We start from the raw sequence: 20,934 nt of genomic DNA, 5'->3' as shown, positions 1-20,934 counted from the left end.
CTTATGTGTCTTTGATCTCCTCCTCTGAGATGTCAGAAGAATTATTGTTAAGATCAGCTGTCAAGAGATCTTCATGGTGATGAAGGTCCTCATCACTGGTTTGGCCCTCTGTATCTAACTTTTTTGTATTTTTCTTGCTTTTTAATGTTCTTGAGGTATCATTTCCAAACTTTATTTCCTTCTAGGCTGTGTTTTTCAGCATTTTCTTCAGTTCTTTCTGTTCAAGTTCAAGCTTTTCTGGAGTGTCCATTGCAATCATGCATCCTCCCTGCTTTTTGCCTTTAGCCGTCTCCTTCCTCTCTCCAGCTTTTGGGAATGGTCTAATATTCTCAGGAGAAAATTGCTGTTGTGATGATGGTGTAGGGTGTGGCTGTGGTGTTACTTCGTGTGAGGTTGTTGTGCTTTTAGGTGGTGTAGTTGGCGTTGGTCTATCCATCACAAAAGCTCCAGCAAAGTCACTCTCTAGAAAAACATTAGTGTCGTATGGGTGAATGCCAGTGGAACGGAATCCTGATTTGATATTCAGTGTGTTGCTGCTCTGTCCCAAGCGGTGTCCATAATTGGAGCCAAATCATAGATTGTTATGGGACACCCCAGATTCTCAAGCATCCGTGCATTGACACCTTGATTGTAATAAGTTTTAAATGGACCAAAGATGGCTCTGTCATGGGGTTGAAGCTTATTTGATGTTTGTGGGGGCAAGGTTAGAATTACAAGCCCATGTTCCCTAGCATAGTTAATGGCCTCTAAAGAGAGATGTGACTCATGGTTATCCATTATAAGGAGAACCTTGTGATCTGAACTACACCTAGAATTAATGACAAAATGCTGCAAAACCTGAAGAAAATTTTTGCTTGTCATCCATCCACTAGGATGAATGAGTCCTTTGCATGATGGTGCAGCTCCGTGCATCATGCGGGCTTCATCAAATCTCACTCTTAGAAATATGAAGCAAGGTGGTATGGCATTCCCGTTGGCACATACGATTCCGACCATGGTCACTAGCTCGTCACGCTCATGTGAGGTTACCTGCCCAACTTGTTGGACACCCTTCTGTGCAATTATTTTAGGTAGTTTCTGAACAGTTGTGCGCCCAGTTTCATCCAGGTTGTATATGCAGGCTTCAGAAAACTGATAGCGCAGTAAAATCTCTTCTAGTTTAGTCTGGAAAACAGCAGGGTTTGTTTTATTAAAACTTGTCATCCGAGACAGGCTTGTTACCTCTGGACTTCTTAAAGAGAGATCCTTCTGCCTTTCCAGAAAACCAGTTAGCCAGTCTTTTCCTGCAGATTTTTCCCTATCCCATGATTCTGGCACTGGTGTTTTGTTTGCAATTGCATACTCATATGCCAGCTTCCTTGTTATTTTAGTTGACAGTCCGTGAAAAATAGCAAAGCACTGTTTCAGATAATCAGCTAATTCTCTTTCCATGTGGCCACTTAAGACTTGCCTAACTGAGTAAGAAGGTAACTGAAAGCTCTCCTGATCAACCTTGTCTCTATCTCTCTTCACATAATCATGAAATGTGCTCTGTGGGATTCCAAACTTAATAGCAATTGTTCTAACTGAACCACCCTTTTCTTTAAAATCCTGAAGTGCATTTTCTATAGCAGTATCATCCCTTTCCCTGTTGGTTTTCTTCTTATACTTTTGTCCCATGATAGGCCTTAAGGAAATATAATCAATCTGAAACATAAGATAAGCTATTTTAATTTGTAATTAGGGGGTTCTATGATGGGTTTATGAAGTGCTTTATAAGGTAAAGGTAATGAGGTGCGATTGAATGCATATACACAAAATATAGCTTAAATAATGTTAGTGAAAATCTTTTGTTTCTTTGTTGGAATTCATAATTAGTAAAGGTTTGCTAGGAGGGATGGACCCTAGAATGTCCGAATCATCCTCCACATATCATAACCATTTGATGACACCCTTAACTCCAAATCCTTTCAGATTACAGGCGGGTAATAGCTACAACATCTTCGTCATACAGTACAAATTCACATCCAAAACTCATAATCAACTTCCTTATTATATTCACTACACCAAAGCTTATGATTCAAATGCAAAAAATTACATAGGAAATGAGAAAAACCACAAAAATTACCCTCAATACTAAAGTAAACGACTCCTCGCAACCAAAGTCCATGTGTCAATGTTAAACAAACTCTCACGATTTCACGTGATTTCTCGGTGCTGAGTGCCCCTTGCATTTTCCAGGAAATGTACTGTTCGGACCATCCCACTGTCCAAATCATCACCGCTCTCCCCTACATATGTAACAATAACAAAACAGTTTAAAATCTAAGAAATGTACACTCACTTGCATAAGAAATATTTACTCCCAATAACCCAACACCCATCAAGTAAATTGTTTCCCAATAATCAAGATCCCCAGAGATAATATAATAATTAAATAATCTCCTTATTAAACCCTAAACGCCGATGCGAACAACCGTCTGCTAAAAAAAAAAAACACAGGCCATGCCCAAAATTCACATGCTCTTCATAGAGGATTGGAAGAAGGCGAGAAACTCCCCCCAACAACGACGTAGCCGACATGTCACTCAGGGGATGACGTCACTCCTGCCAATGTCCGAAATAAGTTGCAGCACAATAAAAAAAAAACCTGCCCCCCTCAACCGGTTTGTTCACTTCAAATCTAACACTAAAATTAACAATAAAAAAACAATAACACTTACGTACACCCCTGCTTGACAGCCACAGTGCAAAATCCTTCCACCAAAGAAAGAGAAAAAAAAAAAAAAATACGGTTCCATGTTTTTGCATGTTTTACCACATGCAAGCTGTCAAGCTACCACAATTAAACACACTGTGCACACTATCCTCTTCCCCAAACATTCTCTAAGATAAGCCAAATTCCAGAAATCTCTATAAACATACCAAAACCTTGCACCCTGTGACGCATCATTAAACACACACAGACACCCGCGCTCAAGAAAGACTGAGCAGAGTGCATTTCACAACACCTTTCTAAACCGAATTGCTGAACCATCAAATCCCTATTCTGAGATGCCACAACCATCAACCTCTATAGTCCATCCAGTATAACAACCACTAATAAGACATGTCTCTTCGGAAGTGTAACCTATAACCTATCTATTTATCTATTTGACTATATATTCACTGTCTATTATGCTGCCACCAAACTATTATGCCCCAGTAACAAGGTCAGTTAGGGTCATAACCTCCTTCTACATCTGTTTTAAGAACAATGTCATATCATCTCATATCCGTAAGATTCTCCGGTAGCAATAGCCAGCATTGGGTCGGCACATTCTTTCTCTCTCGTCAACTCCTCTCACTCTATTCTAAAACAAAGGTTTATTGGACTAAAATGCCGAGATACAAAACTAGACTTTATTTGTAAAAAATTAACTAAAGCATTTCAGCCAAAGCTACAGTCATGAAATGGAGTCTCTCATACTCCACAAAAATGGAAGTCATAACTAGAGGAAACTCAGACTCACAATCAATCGTATTAATGATTCTAGACCAATTAGTACTAGTGATTAACATCCAAGTCACCAAACAAAATAAAAAGGCCATGATTACTCTAGACCTAAATAAATGTTATATAGTATGTTAAAAAGAGCATCACTTCCAATATATATATATGTCCTCACAGGACTCAACCAGAATTCCTGTTAAGAGAAACATAGCTTATATTGAAACCTGAAATGGTGCATACAAAATAAATGCTTGAAAAGGAAAAATGTAAAATAAAGAACAGAAGGGTTTCACTGCAACGTAAAATGGGTATTCCACATAATGTCTGAAAAAGATACAAGTGTTAATGGGTTATCTAACTCACATTCTATGGACATCGGGAAGCCATCCCTCAATGTGGTTGTCTTATTCACAAACACAGCTCAAAAGAGCGATCACACCAGCCGCAAATTAAAGTGAATAACCACTCTACGGTTCCTCTATAATATACACATTAGAGAGCGCACAAATGCACACATTCACTTGTTAACCCCTCCTTGAAGCGTGATGTCACCATCAAGTTCAGTGTTCGAAGGACCCCGCCTTCTGAACCCACAGATATCACAACGCTTCTATTCATCTGTCATGTTTTCCCCATGCATCTTGGTCATGGCCAGAAGCCAAGAGTGTGTGCATTGGATACCCGCTGTTTCTAACCACAGAAAATACCAACGTCAACACAGAATCCACTTGCACAGAAAACATGTTTTCACAGGCCTGCAATTAGTCAACAATCTGTAATATATATATATATATATATATATATATATATATATATATATATATATATATATATATATATATATATATATATATATATATATATATATATATATATATATATATATATATATATATATATATATATATATATATATATATATATATATATATATCACATTACCACAGGTGAAAAATAAGAGACAGGGTGTAGGTCCTGACTGGTTTCGACTTTATTTCCAAGCCATTGGTGAAGGACTGATACAGAGTATTAGAAGTCACAAATATATATACACAGGGACAGTACTGACGAAAATACACTGCTGTTGGAGACTACATATCTACCCACAGGCCGGTGTCAAGGTAGGAGTGGTCTTCAAAACTCATTTGGCTAAAAATCACAATATACTCTTAGGGGACAACACTGATAAACATACCAACCATAGGCGACATCAGATCCCAGTATGTTTGTCAGTATTGTCCCCCTGAGAGTATATTGTAATTTTTAGCCAAATGAGTTTTGAAGGCCACTCCTACCTCGACACCAGCCTGTGGGTGGATATGTAGTCTCTAACAGTTGTGTATGTTCGTCTGTACTGTTCCTGTAGTATATATATTTGTGACTTCTAATACTCTTTATCAGTCCTTCGTCAATGGCTTGGAAATAAAGTCGAAAACCAGTTAGACCCTACACCCGTCCCTTATTTTTCACCTGTGGCAATGTGTGATAAATGAATCACGAACAAAAGTTACTATAATTATATATATATATATATATATATATATATATATATATATATATATATATATATATATATATATATATATATATATATATATATATATATATATATTGTTTCAAGTGGGGAGCCATTTGTTGATAAAGTTACAATTGTCCTTAGCCTTGAGGTTAAGTGGCTTGCTACTTGTAATGCAAAAGGAACATGAAGTGGAAAGGTCGCCAGTGAGACCGAGATAATACAATTCTAGAGTTTTATTTGCACAAAGAACAGATCAAAAATTAAGTACAATTGATTTACAATGAGGCTCACAATGAATTACAAATGAATTACATGGGAAAACATGATTAATTACTGTTCATTTCAACGGTAAAATAGATCCAAGTACCAATGAATTATAAGAGAAAGATATCTCATGTTAAGTACAATTAATTGCAAAGTTTGCAACAAAGTTAATGTAGCATAGGCGAACTCGAAACAGACAATATTGAATGCCGACTTCAATAGCACAAGCAACAGCATCTCCTGAAATGCAGAGAGGTTTTGTTGATTATTAAAATTAACATGCAGGCCTATCAAATGAAATGGAGAAAGTCTAAGGCTGGAGGAGGCCCTTAAATTCACTCATTAAATTCTGCAAAGGTAACCTATCATGCCAGATGTAAAAGATTTACAAGAAAGGAAAAGTTCAAGGTGGGAAATTGAGATAACTGCAGAAAATAGAATGGGCAAAATACCCCCCTCTCAGACTCATACCTGCTTGACTTAGTATGGAGCCCTTAGTATAGAGGCTTCATTGCAGCAGTAGTAGGGCCACGATGTCGTCTTAAGGAAAAGAGACCCGCCTCACAAGATTGGGGAACTATCTCACTGTTCACTGCGAGATGTTAACTCCGTGGTGTCCCACCAACGTCTCTGTGCTTCTTCCCTCTCAAGGCATCTTCCAGCGTTCTCTCAGGTCACATGAACTGGGTTGGTGAACAAGTTTGTTCTATTCTTTGCTGGCATGATCTGGAAAAGAGGAATTTTGGCCATGAGAGTTGGAAGCAAGGGATTAGAAGGAAGGCACTAAGGAGTGGCAGATGATGGGAAAAATTCGACAAAGGGGGAAGACAAAAGCACAAGGCATTTCCCATCCACTTCAGCTGTTAAAGTACCTTCGTACTCCCTCTTTTCATTTGTTTGTTGCATTGTTTAATATGGGACTTAAATAAGATGCAGAGGGCTATATATATATATATATATATATATATATATATATATATATATATATATATATATATATATATATATATATATATATATATATATATATATATATATATATATATATATATATATTGTATATATATATATATATATATATATATATATATATATATATATATATATATATATATATATATATATATATACACAGTATATCATAATGCCATGCATTGCACGTTACTCGAGGCTTTCAAAGAAAAATTCTTAATTAGAACACCTCAAGTCCATTTGCTTATTTTCATAGATTGTCTTACACTTCTCCATTTCTTTTCTTTGTATACTAGCTTTTTGTGGGATGTTTTGCATTTTCCGTTTTTTCTTAGTTTCTGTATCATCCACTACTATATATTAAATTCTGCTCTTGACTGAAGGCCTCAGTTGATTAGTCGGCTTAAAGGTTCACAACAGGCCTCTTATCCCTTCACTGACTGACCGGAGGAGCCTGTGTTCGCACAAGACCGCCTTGCTCTAAGCCACCCACTTCCTCGGGAGCATAAGTCTTCCTAAATGTTGGAGTAATAATCGTAGTTGGTTTTTCTTGTCTGAATTTTTTTTTTCGGTTAGTTCTTTGTATGTTATTCCTGTTTTATTCTCATTTTTAAGTAAGGTAATTACCGGTGTTTTTTTTTTTTTTTTTTTTTTGCTTTTATACTTTTAGCCTCTGTTATATTTCTTTATCTGCACCTTGTCGTTATGGTATTAACCTCAATCTCAAAACTCCATGCATTTTTCCCACAAGTATTGGGATTCCGTGCCAGATAGAATAAGCCCAAACGTTTTTATTCGCTGGCATATTTGAATATTTCATGAAGGCGGCCCGCTTTGAAATGCAACTGCATAAACATTTAGGTATGTTTCTGAATACCGCACCAGCGTTCCAACAAAAATATTCTCTTTTTTCTACTCGTTTTCGAAAATGTTGTTGCGATTTCTAGGTTATCCTTAACAAAATCAAATTTATGAATTATGACCTGTTTTGTTAAAAGATGGAAGTATTTCATATTCTTAAATCCAAACAAATCTTTGTGTCATCTTTGCGATATACTTTATGCTCTTTGAAATTCCAGATAAATAAGAGAGAAAAGACAGGAACGTCATTAGATATGAAACGACACAGGAAAGTCACTCAAAGAACTGAAAGAACAATTAGCCCAAAGTTACATCAAACACGAAATTTTAGAGCGAAAATTGTCCTGGGTGGGTAACCCATATGAAAAACTTGTTTTTTAGTGACATTTATACACAGATCCATAGTAGAATAAATTAGGAATTGGAATAGATATATATCTTTTTTGTGTCCTAATTTTCAAAATGATAGTCTTTTATAATAAATTCCGATTCGTGGGAAAGCAACTGACTGTTAGGTCCTACACACAGAAATGTGTGTGCATATATATATATATATATATATATATATATATATATATATATATATATATATATATATGTATGTGTGTGTGTGTGTGTGTGTGTGTGTGTGTGTGTGTGTAGTTAAGATTATAATCTAATTAACACTCGTGATTCGTTTATCACACATCACCACAGGTGAAACAATGAGAGACTGAGTGTAGATCCTCACCGGTTTCAGTTTTATTTTCAAGCCATTGACGAAAGACTAATATATATTAGTAGAAATCACAATATATTTAGTATAAAGAAAGTAAAGACGACCATACACAACAATTTTAGACTACAAACCCATACCTGAGGAGTGGTGACTAAACTCGCAAGTGCTTGTGGTGGAAATCACAGGGGAAGGGCGAAAAAACTCATCAGTGCTCGTGACCCAGTACTACGTTTACAAATATGATAATCCTGTTTCCATACTGTTCTACTTCCTTCCTTAAGATTTAAGCATTTTACAATTTTCATTTGAAATTATAGGATCTAGTTTATGTTTGCCTTACTGATATTCACATTATGTCCATAGCTTTCTTTTATAAAACTAGATTCAATGATATTCCTCTACCTTGTAGTGCATTGTTAGGATACCCTACCTTATTTACCCCTTCCCTGTGCATATCTTTCACATTTTTTTTATGCTGTTCTGTTCTCTTTTCCAGTGTTTTACCAGTTTACCCAATCTAAAGTTGTCACAAGACTTACATGGATTTTATATACACATCCTTTAGTATTGTTCTTAGCTGCGACATTAACACCAAAATGCTTAAGAAGATAGGGGATATCTTTCATATCATTGTATGGTAGTACAAGCAACTTTTTTCTGTTGTAAGGTTCATTTTTATTTTGATACAGGGTCTTTTCTCCCGCTTCTAATACATTGTTTAATACACAATCAGGATATTTAATTTTCTTGCCAGTATTCCTAATCTTATCTATTTCATCATCAATATATTCAGGGCTAGATATACATAATGCTCTTAAAAACATGGAAGTGAACACTGATTTCTTAACTTTTTGCTTTGACCTAAATAAAAATGCATAAAAGAAATAGTAGGTTTTCTATAAATACTGTATTTCAACATTGAAACGCCATGTGTTAGGCAATCTAGAGAGGGTAGGCACCCATCCTTCGCCATTTCCCAAGTAAAATTTAATTTAAGGTATTAATTGATTTAACTTAAAGTTACTTGAATTTTTGTTCCTTTCCATCCACAAATTATATTATCAATATACCAGAGTCTTACTAAATTGTGTGGAATGATTTTGTTTAATCTTTTTTTTTAAATATCCATATACAAATTACTTAACACTGGAGATAACGAGTTGCCCGTTGCCATACCAAAATTTGGATGCAAAATTTCCCATTAATTCAAATTACCATTCTTTTACACATAGTTTAATCAGTTAAGTTAGAGTATTCTTGAAAAGTGGATATCCAACTCTGTGTTTTCTACTGATTCCGCTATAAATTCCAGCAGATTTTCAACAGGTGCCTTTGTAAATAGTGATCCCACATCAAAACTCGCAAGCTGGATTCACTATTAATCTGCAACATAATTATTTAGTCTATTCATGAGGCCCCCATTATTCTTTATATTAGTTTCAGACATGGTTCCAACCAGTGGGTTGAGAATATCCGCTAGGTACTTTGCTAAATTGTAAGATGCAGACATCACTGAAAAGACTATCTATTTTCTCTATTTACTCAGTTCTGTTTAAAATTACTAATGCACCAGATCTGATTTCTTTCATCATGTATATTTTTATTTCTTTTTAGTTCATTGATGGCAACCATAAATCTTTTAAGGACATTTTTGGTCCTGTTTTTTTAATATTTCCATAAATCCCTCTTGTAACTATGGTCATTGGTAAGATTACTGTTTTCCCAGACTGCACAGACCATTGGTAACTTCCATGCTGTTCATACCACGAATAGACAATGGAAAATTAAACCTATAACCCAAGGCACTTATCACATTACTATTCAGATGCTTGTTTGATAACTTGATGACAAATTCAAGACTGTCACTGGGGTCCATGGCCTTCTTTGGACCAACAACTTCAATTTAGTGTTATGTTAACATTTAAGATCCCAATATACTTTCCTCCTCATTATCACGTAGCAATATTCGTGAATGGGATCTTTCCACTCTGGTGGTACTGAGGCTTCAAAAGTCTTCTTGATCACAAGTGATTTTCAATAACATTTAAGGAAGGAAGTAGAAATTTATGGAAAAAGGATTATCATATTTGTAAATATAGTACAGGGCCACTAGCACTATTGAGTTTTTCGATCCTTCCCCTTGACACCTGTCAGGAGTGGATTTGTAGTCTGCATATTTGTCGGCAATGTCCTTTGAGTATATATTGTTATTTCTACCGCTAGCACTTATGGGTTTAGCCACCACTCTCCTTTGTTGTCTGTCAAGGGTGTGGATTCGAAGTCTAATGGTTGTTTGTTATCATCCGTATTGTCTCTGTATCATATATATTCCTCTGTACCACCTTGTATCAGTCCTTCATTAATGGCTTCGAAATAAAGCTGAAACTGGTAAGATGAGAGATACGTATATATATATATATATATATATATATATATATATATATATATATATATATATATATATATATATATATATATATATATATATATATATATATATATATATATATATATATATATATATATATATATATATATATATCTATATATATATATATATATATATATATATATATATATATATATATATATATATATATATATATATATATATATATATATATATATATATATATATATATATATATATATATATATATATATATATATATATATATATATATATATATATATATATATATATATATATATATATATAATCATCAATGAAGGGCAGAGAACACAAAGATACATAAGCTGACTTTATTCCAACGTTTCGTAATTATCGAATTAATTACATCATCAGGGCTGTTAAAATAAAAAATAAAATTCTTTGTAAAATCATAAAGCTAAAAATAAAGGCTAAAAATTATTCATACAAAAATTTCAGAAATGTACACAAAAATTAAAATTGAAGAACAAAAATTTTTTTTTTTTAAATCATTACATTAAATTAAAGGTAACAGAATATACAGTAAACTAAAATTGAAAACTATCCGTGAAAGGGATGACAGAACAAAAGGTTAAGGATCGACCTAGAGGAGTGACAGCTTGAAACTAAACATAAACATAAATAGAAAGAACACAAGTCAGGATAGATATAGAAGAGAGGAGGACGTGTGAGTGTTTAACGACGGAACAAGTTGTTTGATGAAAAGTGATTCCAGAAGGAATGGAACCGTGTGAAAAGGTGACACCTTAACCGTTGCTTCGTAAATGAAGCTGCAAAGGCATCTGGACGGAACCTTTTTTCTGTAGATTAGTGAAGTTAGGTAACAGGAATGGAGGAAATTCCTTTTCTCTAAAGCTTTTAAATATGACAACATAAGTAAGTCTTTTTATATACTAAGCTTAAGCAAGCAACTTATGAATAAAGAATCCTTTGCAGAGTGAGAGATAGAGAGAGAGAGAGAGAGAAAGAGAGAGAGAGGGAGAGAGAGAGAGATTCTTAGTGTACAAAGGATTCTATATCCAAAAGTTCTTTGCACACAGAGACCTCTCTCTCTCTCTCTCTCTCTCTCTCTCTCTAAATTGAGTTTTAAAACTTCTTAGGGTGCAACTAAACCTTTTAATTTTTAGAATCAGTATCTGAAGTCCGGTGAATATCAAATTACTTGGGAACAGTTAAAGCAACTTCAGCCTCAACCTTCGAGTCACATCTCCTGAGTATTTCTGAATAATTTAAGGACCTCTCACTAGGGCTGACATGGGTGGCATTCTCAATTATGACCGACCAGATACACCATCCTAAGGTATTAGCGGTGGCAGTCTAAAAGCTGCCTTTCAGTGAAAACTAGTGTTCGCTGATCCAATTTTAATTTGAAAATATTGAGAAGGAAATGAAGTTCTTCGTTAATAAATATATTTTTTATACATTATGTGGTGAATCCGCAATATGTGAGTTAATTCAACAAAGATTACTTAGATTATCTCCGAGTATTTTAATAAAATTTCTTTGTCAAACATAAACCATGATTCGTTACTAAGACTGAAGTAAGTTTGAGATCTCATTTTTTGGGAAAATTTCAATGCTAATCTTACCGTGGTTTTCCTATTACCTTTCAAATGATATACCGATATAAAATACAGTAATGAAAAGCGTCCTCTGACCTCTTACATAGGAAGTGTGTCAATAAATTTGGGAGAAAATTATTCCACTAAATTTTAGACCTTTACCAACCCTACCCTAACCTCTACCTCCGGTTATGTCCTCTGAAATAAGACTCACATATCCACTGCACTGAGTCTTCACCCTCTTCCCCACCCACAGCCCGTGAACACAGTATGCAGTGATGCCAGATACGAAGAAAATGTATTTTGAATTACTGACTCATTCTTTATGTTCATTGTTACTCTGTATCTACCTCAACTTACTGAGATTTTTAGTTTTCTGTAAAAGAGAACTATTGAGATGGCTTTGTCTGTCCATCCACACTTTTTCTGTCCGCCCTCAGATCTTAAATACTACTGAGGTTAGAGGGCTGCAAATTTGTATGTTGGTCATCCACCCTCCAACCATCAAACATACCAAATTGCAGCCCTCTAGCCTCAGTAGTTTTTATTTTATTTAAGGTTAAGGTTAACCATGGATCGTGCGTCTGGCAGCGCTTTCCGGAGGCACCGCCAACGCTTCTTCACTTTACCGCATCTGGAAAGCAACTGAGCGCTGCCAGGTCGTAGCTGAGAGTTTCATACAGCATATAATGCTGTACAGAAACTCGATTGAGCCGAAGAAACTTCGGCGTATTTTTTATTTGTTTTTTCTTGTTTCTAATAAACAAACAAGCCAGTTTTCAGCTCCTGTGCCCTCGAAAGTCAATAGATTACGCTCCGAACCAGAAATCGTTACCAGAAGGATGAAAAAGAATGATCATGAAAGTTAAGTATACCTTAGTTTAACCAAACCACTGAGCTAATTAACATCTCTCCTAGGGCTGGCCGGAGAAGGAGAAAATAGCACTTGAGAAGTGAGCAACAGGTAAATAACGACGGCTTTAAATTTTCAATTAGCTAATATTACTTTAGATTATGTTAGAAAACTGTAGCGCAATTAAAGCTCCACATGCCTTTACGTCTCAGCGTATTAGCTTGTCATTAGAAATCACTATGATTCTGATGCTGACTTTCAGATAGTTTTTCAAATTACAGATTTCTTTTAATATAATTTTAAAATCATGTAAACACCCAAAAATAGATAAATTCCTTTGTAAATCGAGTCTTGAGTCAAGGAAAGAAATTTTGAAATATATATGTAAGACCAACCTGAATTGCTTAAATACATTGTATTTTGATTTCTGTTTTACTGCAAATAAGACGTCAGTTTAATAAAAAAATGAAAAGAAAGGAATGAACTGAGGCATAGCTGAGGTTTTTCAAATTACAGTAACTCCTGTTCTCTTCAAAAACAAAGTTGATGGCGAAACAAATTCGGTCGAGAGCGAGCCTCCTCCACAGCCACCCAGAAATAACTCAGTGAATTCATACCATTAATAACGCCACGAATCTATCATTCATGAACAATACACATGGAAAAAATAACAGAAGTATGAACCGGTAAAAAACATTTAAACCGCCGAATTTAGATGCCTTCCATGATGGGTGAGCCGTTTCCAAGTCGACACGTCGTCAACCCTTACCACCTTTTCTCAGAAAACAGTCATCTCTAGAGAGAGCTACCTGAGGAATGCATCTTCTTACTTACATCTCACTCACTGTTCTCATTCTCTAGATATTCTGCTTTTTCGTTCACATTCACAGATGAACGCACAAAGATGAAACTGTAAACCTCTCCCAAATAAAGTCCAGATCTCCTTTGAAAGAGGACGAGGCAGCCTTTTTTGGAACAAAATGGAATGGAATGGTGTTAAACGAGAGAAATTATGATAACGATCATAACAATAAGATACAGTTCTTCGTTGGGCGAGTCGGTAGAGCTGTGGACTAGTATTCGCTAGGCCTGAGTTCGAGTCTCCGGCCGGCTGATGAAGAGTTAGAGGAATTTATTTCTGGTGATAGAAATTCATTTCTCGCTATAATGTGCTTCGGATTCCACAATAAGCTGTAGGTCCCGTTGGTTCTTAGCCACGTAAAATAAGTCTAATCCTTCGGGCCAGCCCTGGGAGAGCTGTTAATCAGCTCAGTGGTCTGGTAAAACTAAGGTAAACTTATTATTCATACCAAAAACATTAAACGAAACAATTGTTTGACGTTAAAGATGTGAATGATAATCAAAACCAACGTGATTACAATGTAACTAAATCAGCTGGATTTATATTTACTCTTTTTCGATTTTCCCTTTAGAGCCTGACTAACTTTATTCAGGATTTGGTATCATGCAGATCCTGACCAAAGTTTGCTTGTCGGTGCTGAGGACCTTAACGATACTGTTGATTTTGTTTTGCATTTTTCACTTTGTTTTGAATTTTGCAATTTTACACCGGATGGTCATATAGAGGTGAATAAGATGTATAGTGTGCATTTTTTTTTTATTTAATAATCATTCATACGTTTCATTTTTACCCGTTTGTTAATTGTTTATTTCTTGAATGTTTAAAATTGTAGTAAATAAACACCCCATTACAATCTCTCTCTCTCTCTCTCTCTCTCTCTCTCTCTCTCTCTCTCTCTCTCTCTCTCTCTCTCTCTCTATGTAAACAGGAACAATACCAACTTTCTAGTGAACGAGTAAAAGCAAAAATAAGTATAGAGAGGATAAAAAAAAAGTCCCATAAAAAGTGTGAATATTTTGTAAGGTTATTGTTTTTTTAGAAGATTCATCCTTTTGTTTAGCTCACTCAAAGTCCATTTGGAAAACAGGTTCATAACTTGATAGTCTTTGGAGACAGGAAGCTAATAACTAGTTAAAGTATGATTGTAGGAATTTGCAGGATCAACAAGTTACTTAATTTTTTTTTAATGAAAGCATAAGAAAAACGCCAAACAAGAAGTGAAGCGAGAACACGAAGCTGACCATTCTGTCCAATATCATTTTATGAGAAATGCAACGAAGCAGCATTTGGCAGATGTAGATATAAGGGCGAATTTTTTATGCCTCTTTCATGGAAACTTTGACGTAAATCTTCACTGCTACGTAATGAATTAACAGGTTCCCTCTGTAAAATTCGCAATGTAAGTACAGTAGAACACAACTGCTCTGCTATTTCTAGATGCATTGCCTATCACAAAAGAGTTCCTTTTAGCAACTATATATTTTGTAAATGAGCAAACGACCTTCCATTGTGTTCAGATTACTAGGTAAATTTCCTATTAACTTTACCCATTGCCTTTCATTGTCAGAAAGCTGTTGTTATGCAGTCTGTGGAAACAATTATGAAGGTAGAGAAGTAGCGCCCTCTCTCTCTCTTAAATATAAACTTACGCCTACGTTACCATCAAAAGACCACAAATAAAAGTTTTTGTAGGGAATTCCCCTCTCCTCCCCTCCCCTCCCCTTGCCTCTCTTTTGCAGTTATTTGCTATTGCCTAACCGAACTCTGTGCTTTCACTCTTGTGTTTGTTCCTTGTTGTTGTTTGGAATTTTTTCTTACATTTAATGAATCTCATTTCAAGACGTATTTTCTTTTTACACATTACCTATTATTTCTTCTCCCACTTATTTTTTTTTATCTTAAATGCTTTCCTTTTCTTGATGTTAGTTGTTACTATAATAATTTTCTTACATATGATGTCTTTCTTCATAAAACTGAAGGAATGACGACAGTTGTTAATAATTAAAATCTTCCTGGCAAAAGATAAAAGTAAGTCTCGTTAAGTTTCGAATGAAGGGGATATTTCACTCAAGTTCTCTGTCACCCCTGACTTTCTCATTAACGATCTCATCTCGAGCAGTAACATGGCTGTGGTATTGAATTTCTTCAGGTTGTCTTGAAGTAGTCATTAAGCTGTTCAATTATTTTTTTTTTTTTCTGCACTAAGGTAGGCTATTCTTTCAAGGAGTTACTTATGAAATAATTGCTTCATTCCTTAAAGATGGGCTGATGTTATTCAGCTGAGGCTTAATTGTCCAACCTTTCCATTATGCAGACGCAAATTGTCATCAGAAAGTCTTCACGTTCGTCTCTTTTGCAAAGTGAAAAAACATAAACGTTTGTTTATTCCGTCTTATGTAATGCTGAGGCTTAATGAACCTGTCCAAGGGAAGAGTTAATTGTCTGCCTGGAAAGTATAAAAGGGAAAAATTAAGTTGAGATGATCAGTATTAATTGCCTCGCCGTTCTGAGTTGTCTCTTCATCAAGGGTAAGTCAACTCCTTCCGAAATGCTCATTTCCTCAGTCGACGAATAATTTCAAGTCATTAATGAGAGCTTTCATATATGTTACCCGACAAAGAACATACGTACCCACCATTAGTATGGAACTTTGGAGAACGGTTCATGGAAAACCCTATTTCTTTGCCTGTGCTTACTTTGAAGAAGGAATTTCCAACACCTACAGGCCAAAAAAAAAAAAAAAAAAAAAAATCAATCTTTTCTTCTCCTATTTTATCTTTGGTATACTGCATATCACACATGTGTGCGTCTTTTCTCTCGCATTACGTTTACTGTTACTGATACTGCCTCAGTGCTTTTAGTTACTTCGTCGTTGCGTTTTAAACGGGATTCCAATAGACAAGTGCAAAAGAGCTGCGGAGGGTGGTCTAAGAAAATCGGCGACGAGCGATGGAATGTTCTCCAAGACGGTATTTGGCGTTTGCGGGTGTTTCCCTGTGGCGACTATTGACTCCCTCAACCTCTAGTGAACTCTGGTCGCATAGTTTTGATCAATTGTTACGTTTTGTAGTGACTTCACAGGTGACAAAAATTGCTACTGTGTTCCAAAAGGAAAACAATGTATAATAAGTGAAACTGGTAATAATCTTGGGCTCAGTACCACTGTTGCATAGCTCATGATGAATGAACTGCAACTCGGTAGCTAGCGATAAACGTCTGAATAATATTCATGGGTTGCTGAAGAGCAACAACATTGCTCAGACCCTTCTGTATCTTCAAAAGACGAAGATTATAATATTTGATCATCTCATAAGCCTTCCTGTCATTAGACTGATTTTATAATGTAAAAAAAAAAAAAAAAAAAAAGACATACTTTACATCACCATTTTAATCATCACACTGTTCACCTTCAGCTTAATGTTAAGTTATATCATAAATCATATGCAGGAAATGCAACCTATTCGTAGCTGTAATCTCAATTGTACTGTGAGGTCCAGAGCTGTCTCCGGGACTCTCAGGCCACCCTCGCTTCAAAACAAAAATCTACCTGATGCACCGCGACTCTCAGGAAACACAGATCCAGCGTTCCTGATTCAACCGATCTTTTATGCATTCTTTAGAAGATACATTATGTCCTTGTCAGGGTTATAGTATCTTTGTAGATTATATTCTGATTGCTCGTTTTCTTATTGTTATTTCGTAGATAAAGCTTCCAACAAAATTTCGAAATTAACAAATCAGTTGACTCAGGAATGAAAATTTTCAAGTCTCATATATATCCAGCTTTTTTTACCACCAGCCTGCTTAAAATAAAAGAAGATTTCCAATTATTGGGAAGTTTAATGATCATGGAGACTTTAAGGACTACAATTAGCAATTCACCGAAAATTCACTAAACACGAGTGAGCTTTTCCAAGGCTCAAATTTTGTGAATAAATGCAGTTATGGAAGTATCAAGGTCCTCCAGCAACCTGTGAGCATTTTCTGTTTTATTCAATTTATTTTTGGAGTAGAAGAAAGACAAAGAAAACCAGACTGAGGGCCAAAGGCCACAAATGAATGGAATAGTATTTGAGATAGTCATCTACAATAAAAACAAAAACATGTTTCTCGCAGTTTCTTCCAGGAAGCTGTATGCAACACGATTTCCTCTCGGTGATCGGAAAGCATAAACATTCTGGGCAAAAGATACAAGGTCACAACAAGTATGACTTTCTCTCAACCGTAACGAAAAAAAAAAAGCTAATTAACGCACGATCGACTCTCCATACGGAAAGAAATAAGCAAAATGAATCAGGTAGACACATGTAACAACAAAAACAAAAAACTAAGGCACTGGTGTACAGTATGTATATTTATAGCAGTATTACTATGCAGCCTCTCTTAAGCCTATGGGCATATGGACCAATACAATCTGCAGGAAGAGAGTTCTTTCATTTTCAATGCCAATGGAAATGAAATCGTCTGGGCAATATGGCGTTGCTTCAGTGGGGATGTGACGAAAGAAGGAATCAAGTGAACGACGTAGATGTGTAGAATCATAAGATTTACAGTTCATTATATCAGAAGCTAAAGATTTTAGATTTGGTTGAATCGGTATTAACCTTCCGTACAGTAGGTACATATAAAATCAAAACAGTCGCATATCACTGAGATTGAGTACATCGCTGCCGAGAGAGAGAGAGAGAGAGAGAGAGAGAGAGAGAGAGAGAGAGAGAGAGAGAGAGTCTAGCGTTAACCATATACTCATAAGTCAGTTTTATATAGATGTACTAAAGGGCATGCCACTTCTTTTGCTGTAATTCCTCTATGAGAGAGAAAGAAAGAGGATGAAATCCGTCTACATGATACTCGGTAAACATCCCACGTTTGCTTATTTCCCCATCAGCCGAAGCAAGTTTGATATCAGGGAATATGCTCAGCCTCTCCTTCTAAGCAAACCAATAACCGCGCGAAGATATAATCCCCGATCATATCTCAAGTGGAGGAGGGCTTCGTCGATGAATCCCCACGGGATCCAAACGTCATTACACGAGGTGGCTGGTGTCTGGCGTAAAGGATGGACGATGGTTAACCATGCTTGTTCATGGTGATACTTTCGTTTTTTTCTGTTTATGCATTCATTTGGTTTCATAGTGAATTAAAGAACTATTTTTTGTCTGGTCCTCCTTCCACTTTACTATCAATTTGTCCTTCTCTTTTTATGTTTATTCGTTACATTTAAACTCATTTACATATTTATTTATTTATTTGTTCAAGCATTCATTCATTAGTGTATTTATTTATTTATTTTTTTTTTTTTTACTGTTTATAAAAAATATTAGTGCCACTAAGTGTGAGAGATACTACATCGTATCTTACTCAACGAAATGCATGTAAAACTATAAGTGTGAAGGTACTAACTATATAAAAATGGCATAATAAAAGCCAAAGATTGATTTTCATGTCTCAGCCAGAGAAACCGTTATTTTTTGGATCCACAAAGCTCTGTCTATTCTCCCTTTTATTTTTCTCTCCACATCTCGATTTCATTTTTTTTTTTTACTTGAATAAATTGTGCCTGAATAAATTGTGACTCATTTCCGGTTATTCCAGGAACAGGGGTTGGGGGGATGTTAACCTTCATCTTAAACTCCCATTTCAAGCAGCTGTAACCTTTCAATCGAAATATTTTATTTCATTTATCTCAGAACCGCACGTGTTATAAACGAACGCCAATGAATAAGAATAATGTTATTTAATATAAATAAGGAAAATAAAAAAAATATGCTACGTGCGCCATGTGCCTTGGAGGTCAATAATTTCAGATATTTTCGGTAATTGCCGCCGGATAGTAGCCAATTACAGTTAGCCAAGATACTATGAGACCAGAGAACTATTTTCTACACTGCCATTATTTGTAAACTCACTCAAAATATTCTGCAAAACTCTACTGGTAGTTTTCGATCGCTAAACAGTAACTTATTCTTTTATTACACGAATGGAAATGCGTTTTTTCATTAGAATATCATTTTGCATCGTGCATTTAGCTTCAAATAAAAACATGGTTAGAAAAATGTATGAACCATTTAGAAATATTCACTCTGCGTCACTAGGGAGGAGAGCCATGAGTAAACTGACGTTTAAGACCAAAAGCTGAGCGCTATTACTAACACATGATATCTAATAATTGGTGTCGAAAATACACGAAGAAAGAAAGAAAGAAATATGCTTTTAATAACGGTTCTCGAAAACTCACTAGATAAAAGTGAAAAAGTTTCCATAATCTCGCCACTTACCTAAGTCACACATGGACGGTAAAAGCCAGCTGACTTGCGCAAGTGAGATAAACAACAGGCGACGCCACAACGCAGCCATTGATCACCAAACAGCGTAGGTCTAATGATTCGATAAGCGACATTCCTCTGCAGCTTGACGTAAACAAAACATTCACATATAGATGGATAAGACGAAAGAGAGAAAGAATATGGCAAACATATTATGCAGGAGTGTACGACCACGTTGCATTAGGCTTGCTGTTCTCCAAAATCAGCAGATTGTTGATGTGGCTCTCGTGAACCACATAGCAGCTGGCGTTGTGATCAAGAGAGAAAATAAGTCTAGTTGATGCACAAAACTTTCACAAACAAAATACTGGAAGAAAATAGGAGATTTGCTTGAAGAGGTGTCTATCTACCCGAGACCCAATGCAGAAAGCAGAGTGAATTGGATATTAAACGGCATTTGTAGCTTAGTGATGATGATGATATATATATATATATATATTGATATATATATATATATATATATATATATATATATATATATATATATATATATATATATATATATATATATATATATATATATATATATATATATATATATATATATATATATATATATATATATATATACATACAAATATGTCACTAATGGACATTTAAGATCACCTTTCTTGTTCATATTTCCCGACGTTTCGTAATTTTTCATATATAATTACATCTTCAGTGGCTCTAAAATAGATAAAAACAACACATAATTAGCTTAAAAACTCAAACATAAATTGTTTACACTTAGAATTACACATTTTTTAAAAATCAAGATTAATTAAAATTCACAGAGGAAAATAAATATAAGTGGAATGAAACTAAAAAAAAAATAAAATGGCATATGGGAAAATATTCCACTTGAGACAAAAAAAAGGAGTGGTTGTGGACTGATGTTTAATAGATGCTTGATCAACAAGGACTCTAAAATGGATATTCACTGGTCGTGTTGGGACGGTGTTTTATTATCAATGAAAAAATCTATATTTTCAATGTATGTTTTGCAGCTTTCAGCATGAATTAGTATATTGGACGTTTGTTCGATTGTTCGTGAGTCTGCTAGCTCTGACAGTCGATGCGACAAACGAAAT

General features: G+C 35.2%; 1 protein-coding gene across 1 annotated transcript in view; it reads right to left on the bottom strand.

The window, feature by feature from the left end:
* Window positions 1-522: 522 nt before the first annotated feature.
* LOC136830422 (uncharacterized) overlaps window positions 523-20,934 on the bottom strand; it is a 28,006-nt gene continuing 7,594 nt past the window's right edge. Inside the window, exon 3 of the mRNA XM_067089958.1 lies at window positions 523-1,686. Within this exon, the coding sequence (XP_066946059.1) occupies window positions 523-1,686 (1,164 nt within the window). The remainder of the gene's footprint in view (window positions 1,687-20,934) is intronic.

The sequence above is a fragment of the Macrobrachium rosenbergii genome, chromosome 46, assembly GCF_040412425.1.
Source record: "Macrobrachium rosenbergii isolate ZJJX-2024 chromosome 46, ASM4041242v1, whole genome shotgun sequence".
Lineage (NCBI taxonomy): Eukaryota > Metazoa > Arthropoda > Malacostraca > Decapoda > Palaemonidae > Macrobrachium > Macrobrachium rosenbergii.
Note: the sequence above shows the minus strand (reverse complement) of the source record. Positions and strands in the feature narration are given on the sequence as shown.